The 14,767-nt window shown below is 34.8% G+C and overlaps 1 protein-coding gene across 1 annotated transcript in view; it reads left to right on the top strand.

The window, feature by feature from the left end:
- The first annotated feature begins 3 nt into the window (after positions 1-3).
- The window catches only part of LOC139691028 (PAX3- and PAX7-binding protein 1), a 43,270-nt gene continuing 28,506 nt past the window's right edge, over positions 4-14,767 (top strand). The window contains exons 1-8 of the mRNA XM_071588751.1: positions 4-339; positions 411-547; positions 624-780; positions 867-969; positions 2,872-3,038; positions 3,905-3,990; positions 8,475-8,710; positions 14,548-14,737. Coding sequence (XP_071444852.1) covers positions 117-339; positions 411-547; positions 624-780; positions 867-969; positions 2,872-3,038; positions 3,905-3,990; positions 8,475-8,710; positions 14,548-14,737 — 1,299 coding nt within the window. The 5' untranslated portion in view covers positions 4-116. The remainder of the gene's footprint in view (positions 340-410; positions 548-623; positions 781-866; positions 970-2,871; positions 3,039-3,904; positions 3,991-8,474; positions 8,711-14,547; positions 14,738-14,767) is intronic.

Raw genomic sequence — 14,767 nt, 5'->3', positions numbered from 1 at the left:
GAAAGTAAAGAAAACATTAATGGTATCTAATTTTCATCAAATAAGTGTAATTGTGACATTAGAGTGGCCATTGAGGAATCACTTCCGACAGCCATCCTGTAAGTTTTGTTCCAAAAATGTCGCTATTTAAGAAGCCTAAGAAAAATATTCGCAGAAGAATTGTTGGAGAAAATGACGATGAAGAAGAAAATGAAAATGCGGAAAAGAGTAATGAAGGTAAACCAGTTGAAGAGAACTCTACAGCCCCGATTTCCAAAGTGACAGGGAAAATCAAGGAGAAGAAAAAGGAAAAGCATCGGAAGCAAACATTACTTAGTTTCGAAGAAGATCTCAACGAAGGTATTAACCTCTTCATTGTTGTATTTAGATATTAATTTCTGGTTCTTTGTTTGACTTTTAAATTATTACAGGTGACGACGGCGAAGTTTTTCAAGTTAAAAAATCCACGCACAGTAAAAAAATTATGAAACTCTTGGATCGAGAAAGGAAAAAGAAAAAGGAGGAGAAAGTGTCTGAATTTGACAGCTCGACCCCTGTTATAGTTGAGGTAATTGCAGTTGTGACTTAGTGATTGTGTTGGGAAGTGAAAATTGTACATTTACACGACTATTACATTCTTCAAGGTTCCATTAAAGAGGAACAATGCTTCTCAAATTCTAAATGGCAGAGAAGCAGAGTTTGCCGACCACACTGTGTCTGACGAAGAGGACCTAGAGGATGAAGCAACAAAACAACGAAAGCACATCTTTAACCAACCTGATGTCAAGCTTCTTTTGCAAAGTAAGTAGCTTCCAATGATTCTATGGCCACTTAAATACTGCAAATAAGTTTCTATATTTTCTCCCCTTAATTTTTTAATTTTGAAGGTGGTCGTATACCCGATGCCGCTATGATTCATGCTGCTCGCAAGAAACGGCAGATGGCAAGAGAAATGGGAGGCGATTTCATTCCAGTTGATGATACGAAACGGTAAACCATTAGTATTAACCATGGACAATCCAGGCACCAAAGCCAAAAAAAGTCTTGTTTAGGGCGTGTATATAATTTTACCGTGCGTGAAATTTTCCTGATTGAGGTAATCGGCTGGTTTATTATCTTCGCTAATGTATAACGTTATAACTTATTTTATATTCTTACCGTGTGAGTACTAGTTTTCTCCGAGTTGTAGTAATGGACTTTTCTTAAGGATATTTGCCAATTGTACATTTCAATGACCCCTGTAGAGAGAGAAAAGTGCTTAAGGTTGTCTTGCCTCTAATGGGTTGCTTTATGTCAAGGATATACACGAATTTACGTGTTTTTAAGTAATCTACCGGTTAAGGTAGATTTGTAAATATATGCACAGTAAACATATATTTAAATATATACATATATTTTTTAAAGTAATCTGCCCATTAAGGTATATTTTGCATGGACCCAATTACCAAATAAATGTGGCTCCTGACAAAATACAATCCAGCAGCCTACTCTTGAACAAGTCCCTCTTCATCACTGTGTGCATCCTTCCTCCCTTCATCCAGCCCAACATCCCTTTCCTATTCCTGCCCTTTCCTCCTTTGCCTAACATACTCCAAAATTAACTACCTTGAATTTGAGACTTCCCCACATGGTCTTACTGTTTGATCTTAGAAGGTATAGAATCATTAACCATGGAATAGAAGAAAAGTTTTACTCACATTGGAATACATTATTTTGAGCTGGAGCATACTGTATGACTATTTCAAACATCTACTGAAGCATTCAGTTTGAAATCCAATGCAATTTTGCTGCACAAATGAGCCTCTCATGATTGAAGTAATGTGACACCTTCGAGTTCTGCTTACTGAACTCATTATTTTCTTCTTAGAAGAATAATTGATCATAAGTCTCAAGTTATCATGAAATTCATCTAGATTAATGAATAAAATCATTCATTATTATCAGCTAACTCACCTCAACTTGCTGTTGTATGATCCAAAATTTTCATCCTACATTGGGCGTAATGGCTATTTTTGCTAGAAATTTGTGTGCAGTGGTAGTGGCTCATTCAAAAGAAGAAAATATTGACTTGAATCTATTCAAACTTGTTAGCAAGGTCCTCAAAAATGAGGAAGACTTTGATGATCCTTGTAGCCATATTCAACCCACCACCTGCATATGAAGTACTTAGTACTAAGCAATGAAGTTTATCTTAACTGACTCTGAGATCTCCATTCTAAGGATTGAGTGCAGTTCCCTCCTTGCTTCATCCAATACTAATTCTCTCTTTTGTCCCAAAGCTGTTCCATCTTGCATCCTTCTACAATGGCCTAAATATTAGTAATTTAATTTTATTAATAGTACCCTCTATTTTCCTAGTCTCAATGACTGTATACATTTCAAATTGCATCCAATCAAACTGGTCTTTAGCTGACATTTTCAAAGATGAAATCAGTTTTTATGGATTTGAATCATTAACCATGTGGAGTGCTTAAATAATGAACCTTTCGACTTAAAAAAGCCTTTGTTCCTGTAAAGTGTTTTGATTTAGTAGTTAGCATTTCAAATTACAGCTTTTCATCAGTTAAATAATTCTTTGAATAATAGAACGGATTTTATATTACTCAAAAGTAGTCGATATTAATGATAAAAGTGTGGGTAAAAATATCTGGATCAAGTCCTTGACTATATTATGTGATGTACCTAATGATAATAGGAGGGCCCAGTAAATATTTAAAAGCATTACCATGAAAATGTGAAACGTGTTTTTGTGTGATCAAATATTTGCAAGTATTTGACTTCATGAATGAAACATGAATTCTTGGTCATATCATTTACCCTGAAATGATATAATGGAATATTTTGATGAAAGCTGCAAATTCTTGTGTGACCTTCTGTTTTCATTGTCCACAGATATGAAAATGAAAAGTCCCGGCTAGTGAGAGAAGATGACAATGATGTTAGTGATGATGAGGGTGAAGATGGTAATCTTGATGGAGAAAGACTTAAGTTCTCTGTTCCCACCCCTTCTGCTGATCGAGAAAGGCGAAGGGAGGCCATCTTTGCTGCCCAGGAGGCAGGTCGGTCAAAATATTAGATGTATTTCAGTTTTTCCTGTTTAGTGTATTTTTTCAAATATTGAGTTGCACATTGCATTATGTAACTCCATTAAATCCTTTGGCGATGTAGTAATTTGCAATAGGGCATACAATGACAGCTCAACTTTAAATTTTAAAGGAACCTGTGAAAAAATGTCTAAAATTTTCATAGAAAATATTATAGAAGTTTTTTCACGTTTTATGGATGAAATTTCTCAAAAGATTATAATTTTATAAATAATATAAACAGTAACTTGTTTTTGCAATCAGGTCTAGTAAGTTAAGAAAACAGAACATCATTTGAAGTATGACTTCTCACAAAGAAATTTTTCTTATGTTTGCACATTTCTTACCACGTTTACATCTCCAGCTTAATTTTCAAAGTTTTAATTTTCTTTCAATACCCCTGAAACACAAAAAATCAATATAACTATTTTATAATATGTTAATAACATCAGTCAAAAGAGTGTTATTTTTAATGATTTTAGAAAGACTGTCCTCCAAGGAAATCAAAAACATAAAATTTCATGGAGTTTTTTATTACAAGCTAGCAGATAACTTAGTCTTGGGATAATTTTTAACATTGATTCACCTACGTACTATAAATAAAAACTACAGCCATGAATTAAACCTGGGGAAAATAAATAAAAATCAGATTTTCATCATTTGGCTGATGAGATTTAATTTAAATTCCAGGTGGCAAAAACATAAAATCAGCTTTTTTATGCATTAAATGTAGAGCTTCTCAGACCTTGAGAAAATTATGTAAATATATGTTTGTAAATTCAATGTTTCCCTTTTGCTATAATAATTATATTTTACATTCATTTCATCTTTTATCCCATCAGGATCTGAAGAAAGTGATCGGGGGGATGATGAAGAACTAGAAAAGTGGGAATCTCAGCAAATTCGAAAGGGTGTTACTGGTGCACAGGTGAGTTCTTATTTCATTTGACCTTGGGAAAGGCTACATTCAAACTTTCAACAGTTCAATAGAGCTCACCTAATGCTAAGCCTAACAGAATGGGAAATTTTAACATCAGTAGTAGTAGGGGTCCATTTCTCTTGTGTTGTTTGTGGTTATCCAGGGAAATTAAAAACCCAAACGATAACACAACTTTGGAAAACTCGGGTTGCCCTTGGTAATTTGGAATCAAGCCTGAGCTCATCAGTCAGACCAATCTTCTTGAATACCTAGAAATTAGCTTGAAATTCTTAAAAAATTATGCCTAACACCATTGCTGAATTCATGTCTTTCTACTTTTTTCATAATTTCTTCATAAGATTTCAAGGGTTTTATTAGGCTAGGAGTTCACAGACTCCTATTAAACGTCTTAGTTTTTGTGGATCGCTTAAAATGGTGCAACTATTTGGCATGCTCATTTAATATTAGTTTTTCTATGTGTCTTTCACATTTTTCCATGTCATCATATTGAAAAATACTAATACTTTATGATGCTTGTATCCATGACCGTAAATTCCTAATTTTGTGGACATATTCATAGAATGAATATTTTAAGATGTTATGAATCTTGCCATGCCCAATTTAGGATAATTATTTTTATATTCATTTTCTCTTAATTTATTTGTAAGAAGTATGTATAGCATTTCTATTAAATTCTTTATGAATACTTATTGCAAATATTAGGGGTCCCCTGTTGTATTAAGTGGAAGCTATTAATCCAGTTTACATCTCTCAACCACCAATGAATTCAATAATAAAAGATTCATCTTCACGAAACATGGAATTTATCTAGGAAAACAAACCATGAAATCAAGTCAAACCGGCAAAACAGCAAAAAATCTCTCCTTAATTGTTTTATTTAGATTTATAATGTCAGGGGCTGAATTGGAAAAAGCATAATGTAGGTTATTAATTGCATCAAAAATTCCCAAATATCTTTTAAATGATATTACCTTTTTATTGTGGTAGGAGTATGAATGTAATCCAAGTAGGCATGCCTATAAAATATCAGATATCTCATGTGACAGAACTCAACCAGTTGTAATGCCTGGTGATTTCATGCAAGTGATTTGTTTTGGTGTGGAAATTTAATCATATTTTGAGTCTTGCCTGTTAATTTTGGCATTCGGGGTAAATATCCCTAATTATTGGTGTCTACAATCAAGATAATTTACTAACAAGGCCAGTTTAATGGGGCAAAATATCTAGTGGGCGTATTCATTGGGTTTGAATTGGAAAAATTATTATTTTTGTTAACATATAAACAATTAGGGGACATTGTGACACCAGCTCTCCTCCCACTGTTGAGTGGGAGAAGAGCTGGTCTACTTACTGGAGAGCCCAGATTTAATTCCTGGGGTTGCCTCTGGGGCACCCTCAGCTTAAGACAGGCTGTGATTTTTTGGATGCCAGATCGTCGTGGGAAATCATAGGTGGTGCATGGAAATGAACTGGCTCCCCTACACTGGCATGTGGATTTCTCATTATGTTGGACTTAGCATTACATTAATACTTCCCCCATCTATCGAAAACCTTCAGGGTTTTTGAGCCGTCATGTTCACAAAAAGCCTGTCACACATCCAGTTGACGTTAAAAAAATGGTCGAAATTGTTTTCGGGAACCTGAAAGCATTCATGTTTTTCCATTAAAATTATAAAATTGGATTTTTTCAGTATAGCAATACTTTCCTTATGCTGTGTGTGGAGAAAGTGCTAATGTAACTAGGTAGTATTTTTATGTCATTACATATTTATTTTTATTGTATTTATTTAACGAAAATAATCCTTTTGCACAAAGAAAGGCAAAAAAAAATATTGGTTCCACTATTATAAAGAAAACATTTACAAATGGGTACAAATTATATTAAGTTACATACTCGTTATTGAGAATTAAAATATAATTTAAAATTAAAGAAGAATTTTGATTTGCAATAGACGAAAAACATTTTCAGATGGTATACAGGTATGCATACGTACTTAGTTAGGTTAATTAATGTAGACCAAATACTAATATTCAAATTAAAAAATGGAAACAATATTAGAAATATGGTATTTGTTACAGGCCAGATGATGGTACAAAATGATAAATGTTAGTAGTGGTTATTGACTAGACCTTGTGGCATTGATGAAGAAAATTTTCCCAATGGTATTAGAAACAAATTATAGACATGTGTAGATATCCACATAGCAATAATTAGCGTTATAAAATTCTTTGGATATTTTTGATAAAAAAATTTTAAGGGAACCCGGTGGGATAGAAAGCAGGTCAATATAATCATAACTGTTGGTATCTCTCATAATCTGGCTTATAGGCGAGTAGTAAGTGTAGTTTTGTGCTTGATATCTACTTTCATAGAGTGCTTCATACCTTTTGTTATGTGAAGGTACTCAGCAAGATATTGCCATTAGCAGTTCTAAGGAATCAATCTTGGTATGCAGTAATTTATAAAGCAAAGTTAAGTTACTGATTTTTCTACGCTTATGCAAGGAGGGAAGATTAAGTAGAGTATTTCATGATAACTGTAAAGATCTTTGTGAAGATTGAATTTGAATGCAATTTTGTGCACACATTTTTTTTTAAACACGTTTGATTGTATGAATATTGAGTTATTAGTAAGGTGACCAAACAGTAGAACAGTATTCACAGAGTGACCTAACTAATAAGATGAACAGAGCTTTATATGGCTCTATATGTTTAAAGTTTTTCCAAAGTTGAAAGGTAAATCCAAGCAATTTGTATGCTTAAGGATTGAACATAGTTATAATGTTGATTGAATGTTAACTATGAGTGAAATATAACTCTCTTAAGTCTCTTAACTCTCTAAGTCTTTTATATTTGTAAATCGGGCCATAGGATAATTGCTTGTCTATATTCATAATGCAGTGGACTCCTTTTCCGGCTGAATGTTAAAGAATGGTATTTTTTTAATTGAAAGTTAGATAGTAATGCTCACACCAATTTTGAAGCCCATAAAGGCAGTTTTGCAGAGTTAAGTGGTCATCAATTGATTGAACTGTTTAAAAAAAATTTAAGTCGACAGCATACAAAAGAAAAGGAATTGGGTCTAATGCCATTATAATATCATTTATAAATAAGTTAAATAATAGTGGATCCAGATGGGATTCTTGGGGAACACCTGATGATGGATAGAAACATTAACTTTTAGATGCATTAATGTTTACTACAACTTCTCTGTTGTTGAAATAACTTTCCGTCTAATCAAGTAAGGTACCACTTATTCCCAATGCGACCAACTTTCTAAGAAGCTCATGACCAGCAGTATCAAAAGCCTTACTGAAGTCAGTATATATGATGTCTGTTGGTAAGCTTTTTGTCATACCTTTTATAAGATACTTTTGTGAAACCATGCTGCTCAGTGATAATGGTGCTATTAAAGATAGGAGTAAGCCTATCTACAACCAATGAACCTAAGACTTCAGCTATTATTGAGAGCTTGGCAATAGGATGATAATTAGATACATTATTTCTGTTACCCTGCTTATGTATTGGTACTCTATGTGGATTTAAGTGTGCTAGGAAAATTCCAGTGGTGAGCAATTTATTAAACATTATTTATTAACCATTATTATTAAACCTTGATTATTTATGTCATCAGTGTTTTCCGGCATTGTACATTACCATCACTGTACATGATCATTTTTGTACATGTACCTATGGATGACCTATTCCTATATTTCATCTTCCTGTTAACTTATTATCATCTCTAATTTTTTCTCCATTTTTCTTTTAATGTAATTTGAACCTATAAGCAAATAGAATAAATTGGGTTTTCTTCTACAGATCAGATAGTATGCTAAGCAATAGTAAACTCCAAATAGAAATCTATGCTTTCATTTACTAGAGAAACTTCACCTTTTATGAGGCTCAATGTTTTCTTGTACTGCTACCCATCTTCTCTGCTATAGTCAGAGGTTGCTTAAGTTTTTCTGCCATAAGATTCCATAATTATTATTCACCTATCTATATGGAGAGTTATGAAATCTGCATAGAAAGAATATGCTTTCCATGACTAATACATGTATCGCATTAGGGAAACGTACCATTTGATGCATGCATGATTTTTTTGTGGCAGCAGTTAATTAATAAATTCATCTGTGCAACTAGATCATTAATGCATTATTGAAAAAATGTTATTATTTTCAATTGAAATTCATGGGAACTTGCAAGCAAAACATACTTTTGAGCTGAGTACAGCAGTGCTACCACTTGCGACCCATGAATAAGATTCCCACATTACATGGCCAGACTTGACGTGGATTAGCTAGGATTTACTATATTTTTTTATTTCATTTATTAAATAAATGACTTGGTGAAACACCACCCGCATATTCTATTTCTGAATGACTTATATTCCCATGGTTTAAAATTTATGTTACATTGATGACAATCCAGAGGCTGTATTAGACTCATCTTAAATGTTAAAATCTTTCCAGATTACTGCTGTTCAACAAGGTGCATTATTTGCATCTCACCCTGGAGTCATCTCTCATGAGCTTCATGATGTGAATTCTACTGTGTCATCCACACCTATGACAACCATACCAAGTGGATCAGGCATAATGAGTGGTGCAGATAGAAGTCTGGCCACCGAGGAAGCCATTAGTAAGCTTGCAGCTCAAAGTGGGGAAAAAGTGACTCCCGAGAGTGTGAAGCGGAAGCTAGGTGAAAGGTAGGGCCTAGCCATTTTTCATTGCAAAGTGGTACCTTGCAGTCCTCAATTGTTTCAGTGGGGAATCTCTTCACAATGGTTATGCGTGGACTACATTCCCATTGTTGTTTCATGGAGTAAATATGTTGTTGTTTGTTAATTATGCTGAGAATTCATACTTTTTTGTGTCCTCATTTATCTTAAAATTAATTATTTTCTTTAAGAATTTATTCTGTGGGTATTGTTATTCTAATGTGTCTGTTGTGTTGTTCAAGAATTGATTTCCTAAAAACCATTTACTATTTTGTTTTGCCTAATGTTGTCTTCTCATTTTACTAATATGTGTTTATTGCATCTTTAGGACGGGTATTTATATAATTAATTCATCCATACAATCCCAGAGATCCTTTTGGTTATTTGGATTTGACCATGGAAAACGAAGATTATAAGTAGGAATACAGACCAATAGAGTTGATGCAAAGTTTTGTTTCACAGTTTAAAGAGAAAGGTTGATTTAGGGAATCTTGGACTCAGAATTAAATAAGTGCTGAGGTTACTGATGTAATATTAAAAAAAACAGCTGTCAAAGTTTAATTATAACAGTGGACTCACATAGTTCACTATGTAATGTTAAAAATGGCAGAAAACACTTTATTATTATTATTAAGTAATCTACCGGTTAAGGTAAGTTTTTCGATGGACACAACTACCAAATAAATATTTTGTGACTCCTAAAAAAACACAATCCAGCAACCGACTCTACATCATCTCCTTCTTTATCTCTGTGTACTTCCTTCCTCCCTTTATCCCGCCCAATATCCCTTTCCTCGTTTGCCTAACGTTATTCCCTCTACATATTACAGTCTTCAACATCACACTGCCGATCGATAGGCCCTTCATCCGTTTTTCCTGTCTCCTTATGATTTCTCCCAACCGACCCGTCTCCTCACCCAATATACCTAGTACTTCCCCATTTGTTTTCCCTTTGGTCCATTTCACCGTCTCCATCCTTCTCCACACCCGCATTTCAAAAGCCTCCAATATACGTTTATTCTCATACTTCAGTGACCACGTTTCCACACCGTACATAACTACACTCCATATCAAAGTTTTGACGAGTCTTTTCGCAATATCCTGACAAAAGGTCCATGTAATCATCTCCCTCCTCCTTGTGAAAGCCACTTTCCCAACTGCAATTCTTCTTACTTCTCTGCTACTTTGGCCAAGTTGGTCCAAAACACTTCCAAGATACGTAAACTGTTCTACCTGCTCTATTTTTTGCCCTCTTATTTTAATGTTAAGCTTAGGCTTTTTGTTTCTGGAAAATTGCATGACCTTAGTATTATTATACTGATTCTCATCCCATATCTATGGCACTGAAATTCCAATTCACTCAGCAATGCTTGCAACCCCTTGGTTGACTTACAAACTAAAGCTTGGTCACATCAGCAATCCTAACTAATTTTATTGATTCCCCTTCAACTTTCATTCCAATTCCAGTTCTTCCCATGCCTCTTTAATCATTTCCTCCAGATATACTTTGAACAACACTGGTGACAATGGACAACCCCTCCTCTTCCTAACAATACCCATTCGGACTCTCCATTCCCCACTTGCACCTGAGCAGTCTGAGACATGTTCAGGTTGTGGATTAGCCTCCTGTCCCTACAATGTATTCCTATTTTCTGCAATATATTCAAGGGTTTTTCCCAATTTACTCTATGAAACACTATTTTGAAATCTACAAAACAGGCAAATACGTCCTGATTGTATTCTATATTCCTCGATTAGTGATCTCATTACTGCAATGGCATAGCATGTGCCTCTCCCCTTGATCCCTGATCATCCCCTAAGTAATAATTTGCCTTGCTCTCCATCCTTTTGTTGATGATTCTGAGTCCCACTTTAGCTGCGAGGGATATCAAACTTTTTGTCCAATAGTCCTCATGTGATGTAACCTTTATCTTTTTCGGAATAGGCACTAACACTGATCTCAAAAAGTCTTCCTGCCAGATTCCTCTCTCATAGATGTTATGAATCAGACCATGTAGTCTTTTCCCACCAAATTTTCCTAAACTGTTCAGTAGTTATCCAGCAATGTTGTCTACCCCCACGGCCTTATTTGATTTTATCTCCCTTAATGCCCTTTCTATCTCATTGCATATTCCCTTTCTATGTCTATGCCAAACTATGTCTACGTCTAGTGTTTAACGCCAAAACTATAGCTAGGGGCAATTGAGTTATTGCTAAAACTATGAATAGCAATAATCTTTAAATCTCTGATTTTCGCTGAATGAATAAACTGTGAATGTTTAACCCTGGAGAATTACGTGTTAATGTGTGCGGAAGTCAAAATTTCAATTTTCTTCAGGAAAGTTTTTTTGGGTTTTGGTATGATTAATTTAATATTAACAGTCCCTGATTTGATGTTGTTGAAGGAAGTCATATCAAAAAAAGATTTAAGTGTTTTTTTAATGTGGCTTTTTATTTTGAAAACTCCTTACAAAAATATACTTGCATCTAAAGGTTAATCTTTCCTTTTTTGGTCCAACTTTTGGAATTTCTCTTAATTTTCTAATTTTACCATGGCTTTTATTAAGTTTCTCACATTTTATGTGTTGAGGCTGTTTTTCAAGGTATCATCTTGAATAAGTTCATTAAAATGGTTGTGTGAATGGCATCATACAATTATTGCAATCCTGCATATATTTATCTATGTGATGATCTTATGAAACTCCTGAATTTCATAGTGAATGATTTCAGTGCTTTTTTTGTATGCTGTAAGGATGTGATATGATATGGATATTGATTGTTTAAAAATGTATTGGCTTTATTGTGCATTGGTTCTTTGGAGATTTCCAGGCCAGGTATTTTGGATGGAAGGATAGTTGTATTTATATCAACATAGTTCTCTTTCAGGTATAGAGCAGTCAAAGAATTAGTTTCTTTTAGAGGACCGATTCTCCTTGTTGTAGTGAAATTATTGATTTTAGTAATTCCACACACCTTATTTAAAAACACAGCCCAGGTTTTGACGTTGAACATTATCATCCAGTTGTCCTCATCAAAGTGAAATTGGTATATATATATATACCTTCTGAGTGGGGGAGAGGGAGGATGATGGTCAGAGATGGAGAGGTTAAAAGATAAAAATGTAGCTGGGAGGAAAAGGGAATGACATCTTTCGGCATCAGTCATTGACTTGGAAGAGTGGTAGGTCTAGAAGTGAGAGGTATGCGAAATTTCATTGGCAAGTATATCATTGCAATGGATGCATTCAAAAAATTCCTGCTGCTCTGAAGCATCCAGTCTTTCACCTTTATTTTTAAAATAATTTTTTTTAAGTCACAAAGTCACTTTTGTGGTCACTTTCGATGAGGTCCTTTGCTAATAGGGATGATATGTTCTTATTCTTTACGCATGTTTGGTGTTCTTTTATCCTTTCTTTAAATTTTCATCTTGTTTGCCCAATATACTTAGTTTTACAACCAAAGCACTTCAGTTCATATGCTCCATTCCTCCTGTCTGTGGAAACTTTGTCTTTAGTGTGAGGGATCAGGTTCTTAAGGCATGAACCTCTGTAAAAGGCACATTTAATTTTTTCTTTAGGTAAAATTTTGATTGCTTTTTTAGAAATATTCCCTAGAAAGAGTATTCGTCGCCATTTTGCTTTGGAATCTTTTAAATATTCGGGGTTGTAAATGTTGCTTCAGGCTATTTTTGTAAGTTTCTTTCAGTAAAGTTATTAATTAGATCTTCTGGATAGCAATTGTTAACTGCTAATTTTTTAATTGTATTAAGTTCCTCATTTATATTGGATTCAGACTTGGGGATAGAGGCTAATCAGTGAATCATTGCATGAAATGTCGAAAGCTTCTGGGCAAAGCAATACCTTGAAGAGGAATTAATTAATTGGTCCGTGTACATTTCCTTCTGGAAAATGGAGTTCTGTAACCCGTCTTTGCTTTTACAAATAGATATGTCAAGGAAATTCAAGGCACCTTTTTCTTCTTTTTCCCAGGCGAATTGTACGTTAGAGTTGACAGAATTTAAATGAGCTAGAAACTAATCTAGTTGCCTATCGGAGCCAGTCCAAGCACAGAAGACATAGTCTACATATATGAACCAAGAAAATACATTATTAATGATAGGGTGAGCTGAGGAGAGCAAAACTTTTTCAAAATGCTCCATATAAATATCGGCCAGGAATCAGGAAAAGGGCAAGCCCATGGCTAAACCATTGGGTTTTTGGAAATATGTACCGTTAAAAATAAGTTAATTTTGGGAAACGCATGTCTTTAGTAATGAGCAAAGTTCACTAATAACTGGCGCTGAGTTGGATTTCCGGAGCAGGATGTCCTTGGCAAGGTTCACAGCTTCCATGGGTGGCCCATTGGCGAAAAGGTTGTGTACATCAAAGGAAACAAGCATGCACTTTTTCGAGGTACCTCTTTCATTAGTTTGTTGACAAGGTCCTAGGAATTCACTACACCATATTCCATGGAAAATTTGGAAACCTCCCTGAAGACTTCATTAAGTCTTTTCACTAGCATGTGGTTGGGAGCTGACATATTTGATACTACCGGTCTGATCGGAATCCCATTTTTCTGAACTTTTGGTAGCTTGAAAAACCATGATACTGAGGGATTCATTTGCACTAGTTTGAGCATTTCACAACTTTTAAATATCATATCATCGGATGACTCATTTTCTTAATTTTTTGTTGAAACTAGGGGGTTGGGTCTGAACAAAGTACTTTAATAAAATTGTCTCTGATGAAGTCTCATTTTGTAGTATATGTATTTCTTTCTAATGCAACCACCACGCTAATATTTCTAATACAACCACCGTGCACCTTTATCTGCACTTTGGATGATCAAGTTTTTAGATGTTAATGAATGTATAATGGGCTTCAAAGCCTTGTATTCTGTAGAATACTTTTTCTTTTTTACTTCAGTTTGTGAGATTTTATGGAGCTCCTGGAAAAAAATTTCTTTAACCACGATGTTTTCTTTCTGAAGGTCTACTTCAAGGTCAACCGCTAGGTTTTTTTATGTCTTTAAAAGAAATAGGAATATTAGGTATGTACTGAAGGCTCTTTTCTAGCAAAGAAATTTCACTATTAGAAAAGGAATGTTCAGATTTTCTGGTTAACAATTCAAGGTCCAAACTTATGGTCACAACTAGAACTTGTAGATTTTAAAATGGACTCCTTATTCTTTTGTAGAAACTCTAGCTTATGCGTAATTGTCGCTCTTTTTTGAAAGGAAACCTGCATTTCTGGTGGACATCGTTATCAAAATATAGCCACTGGATCCAATGAAGTTCATGAGACACATCCATGTACAACAGTAGTAAATAATGGGATAAAGCATCTCTTTTTATATATTATTTGTGTAACTCTCTTTTTCGCCAGGCTTTCTTGGCTACTCCTATAGGGAACTTTCCAGCCAAGAATCAGGTTTTCTTACTCTGAAGGTTGAAGGGGGCCTTCTGGGGGCCATTTCATTTTATCCAAAGAAATTTCTTTGTATTTTTTTGGAGAAGAAAGACACTCAGATGATATTATATACCAGTCAGATTCCACAAAGAATTGTTGTGACCCAAAGGTATCCTGTTATCTGATATTTAGTAGTCATCTGTTGTTTGTAAACAGGGTTGTAATTTAATATTTTTTTAATATTTATTATTGCTGGGACACCATTCAAAGCATCTATTACTTCCTTTATCATCTAAAGAGGAAAAAAATTACTTGTGCTGCATTATTTTTTTTCAGCTGCTTCGAAGTTCACTGGAGCCATGGCAATGCATGATGGAGTACTTAATAATTTTGTGGGTTCATCTGTTTCTCTTCTTAGGTTGGCCTCCCTTCGAGAAGTGTCAAGACGGCATGAAGCAGACAAGGAAAGGCTGGCCGAGGAGATGACATCACTGCAAAAGGAGGCGGGCGATAGGGAAGCCAATGCCCCATTGCTTGCCCGACGCTTCTGCTTCTACCAAGAGTTGCGTGGGTATGTCACTGACTTGGTAGAGTGTCTAGACGAGAAGGTGGGTTCACAAGCGGTTCTTGTTGGGGAA

This window comes from Hetaerina americana, unplaced genomic scaffold (assembly GCF_022747635.1).
Source record: "Hetaerina americana unplaced genomic scaffold, ioHetAmer1.1.p SCAF_1, whole genome shotgun sequence".
NCBI lineage: Eukaryota > Metazoa > Arthropoda > Insecta > Odonata > Calopterygidae > Hetaerina > Hetaerina americana.
The sequence above is the reverse complement of the archived record's forward strand: the minus strand, read 5'-3'. Positions and strand labels throughout refer to the sequence as shown.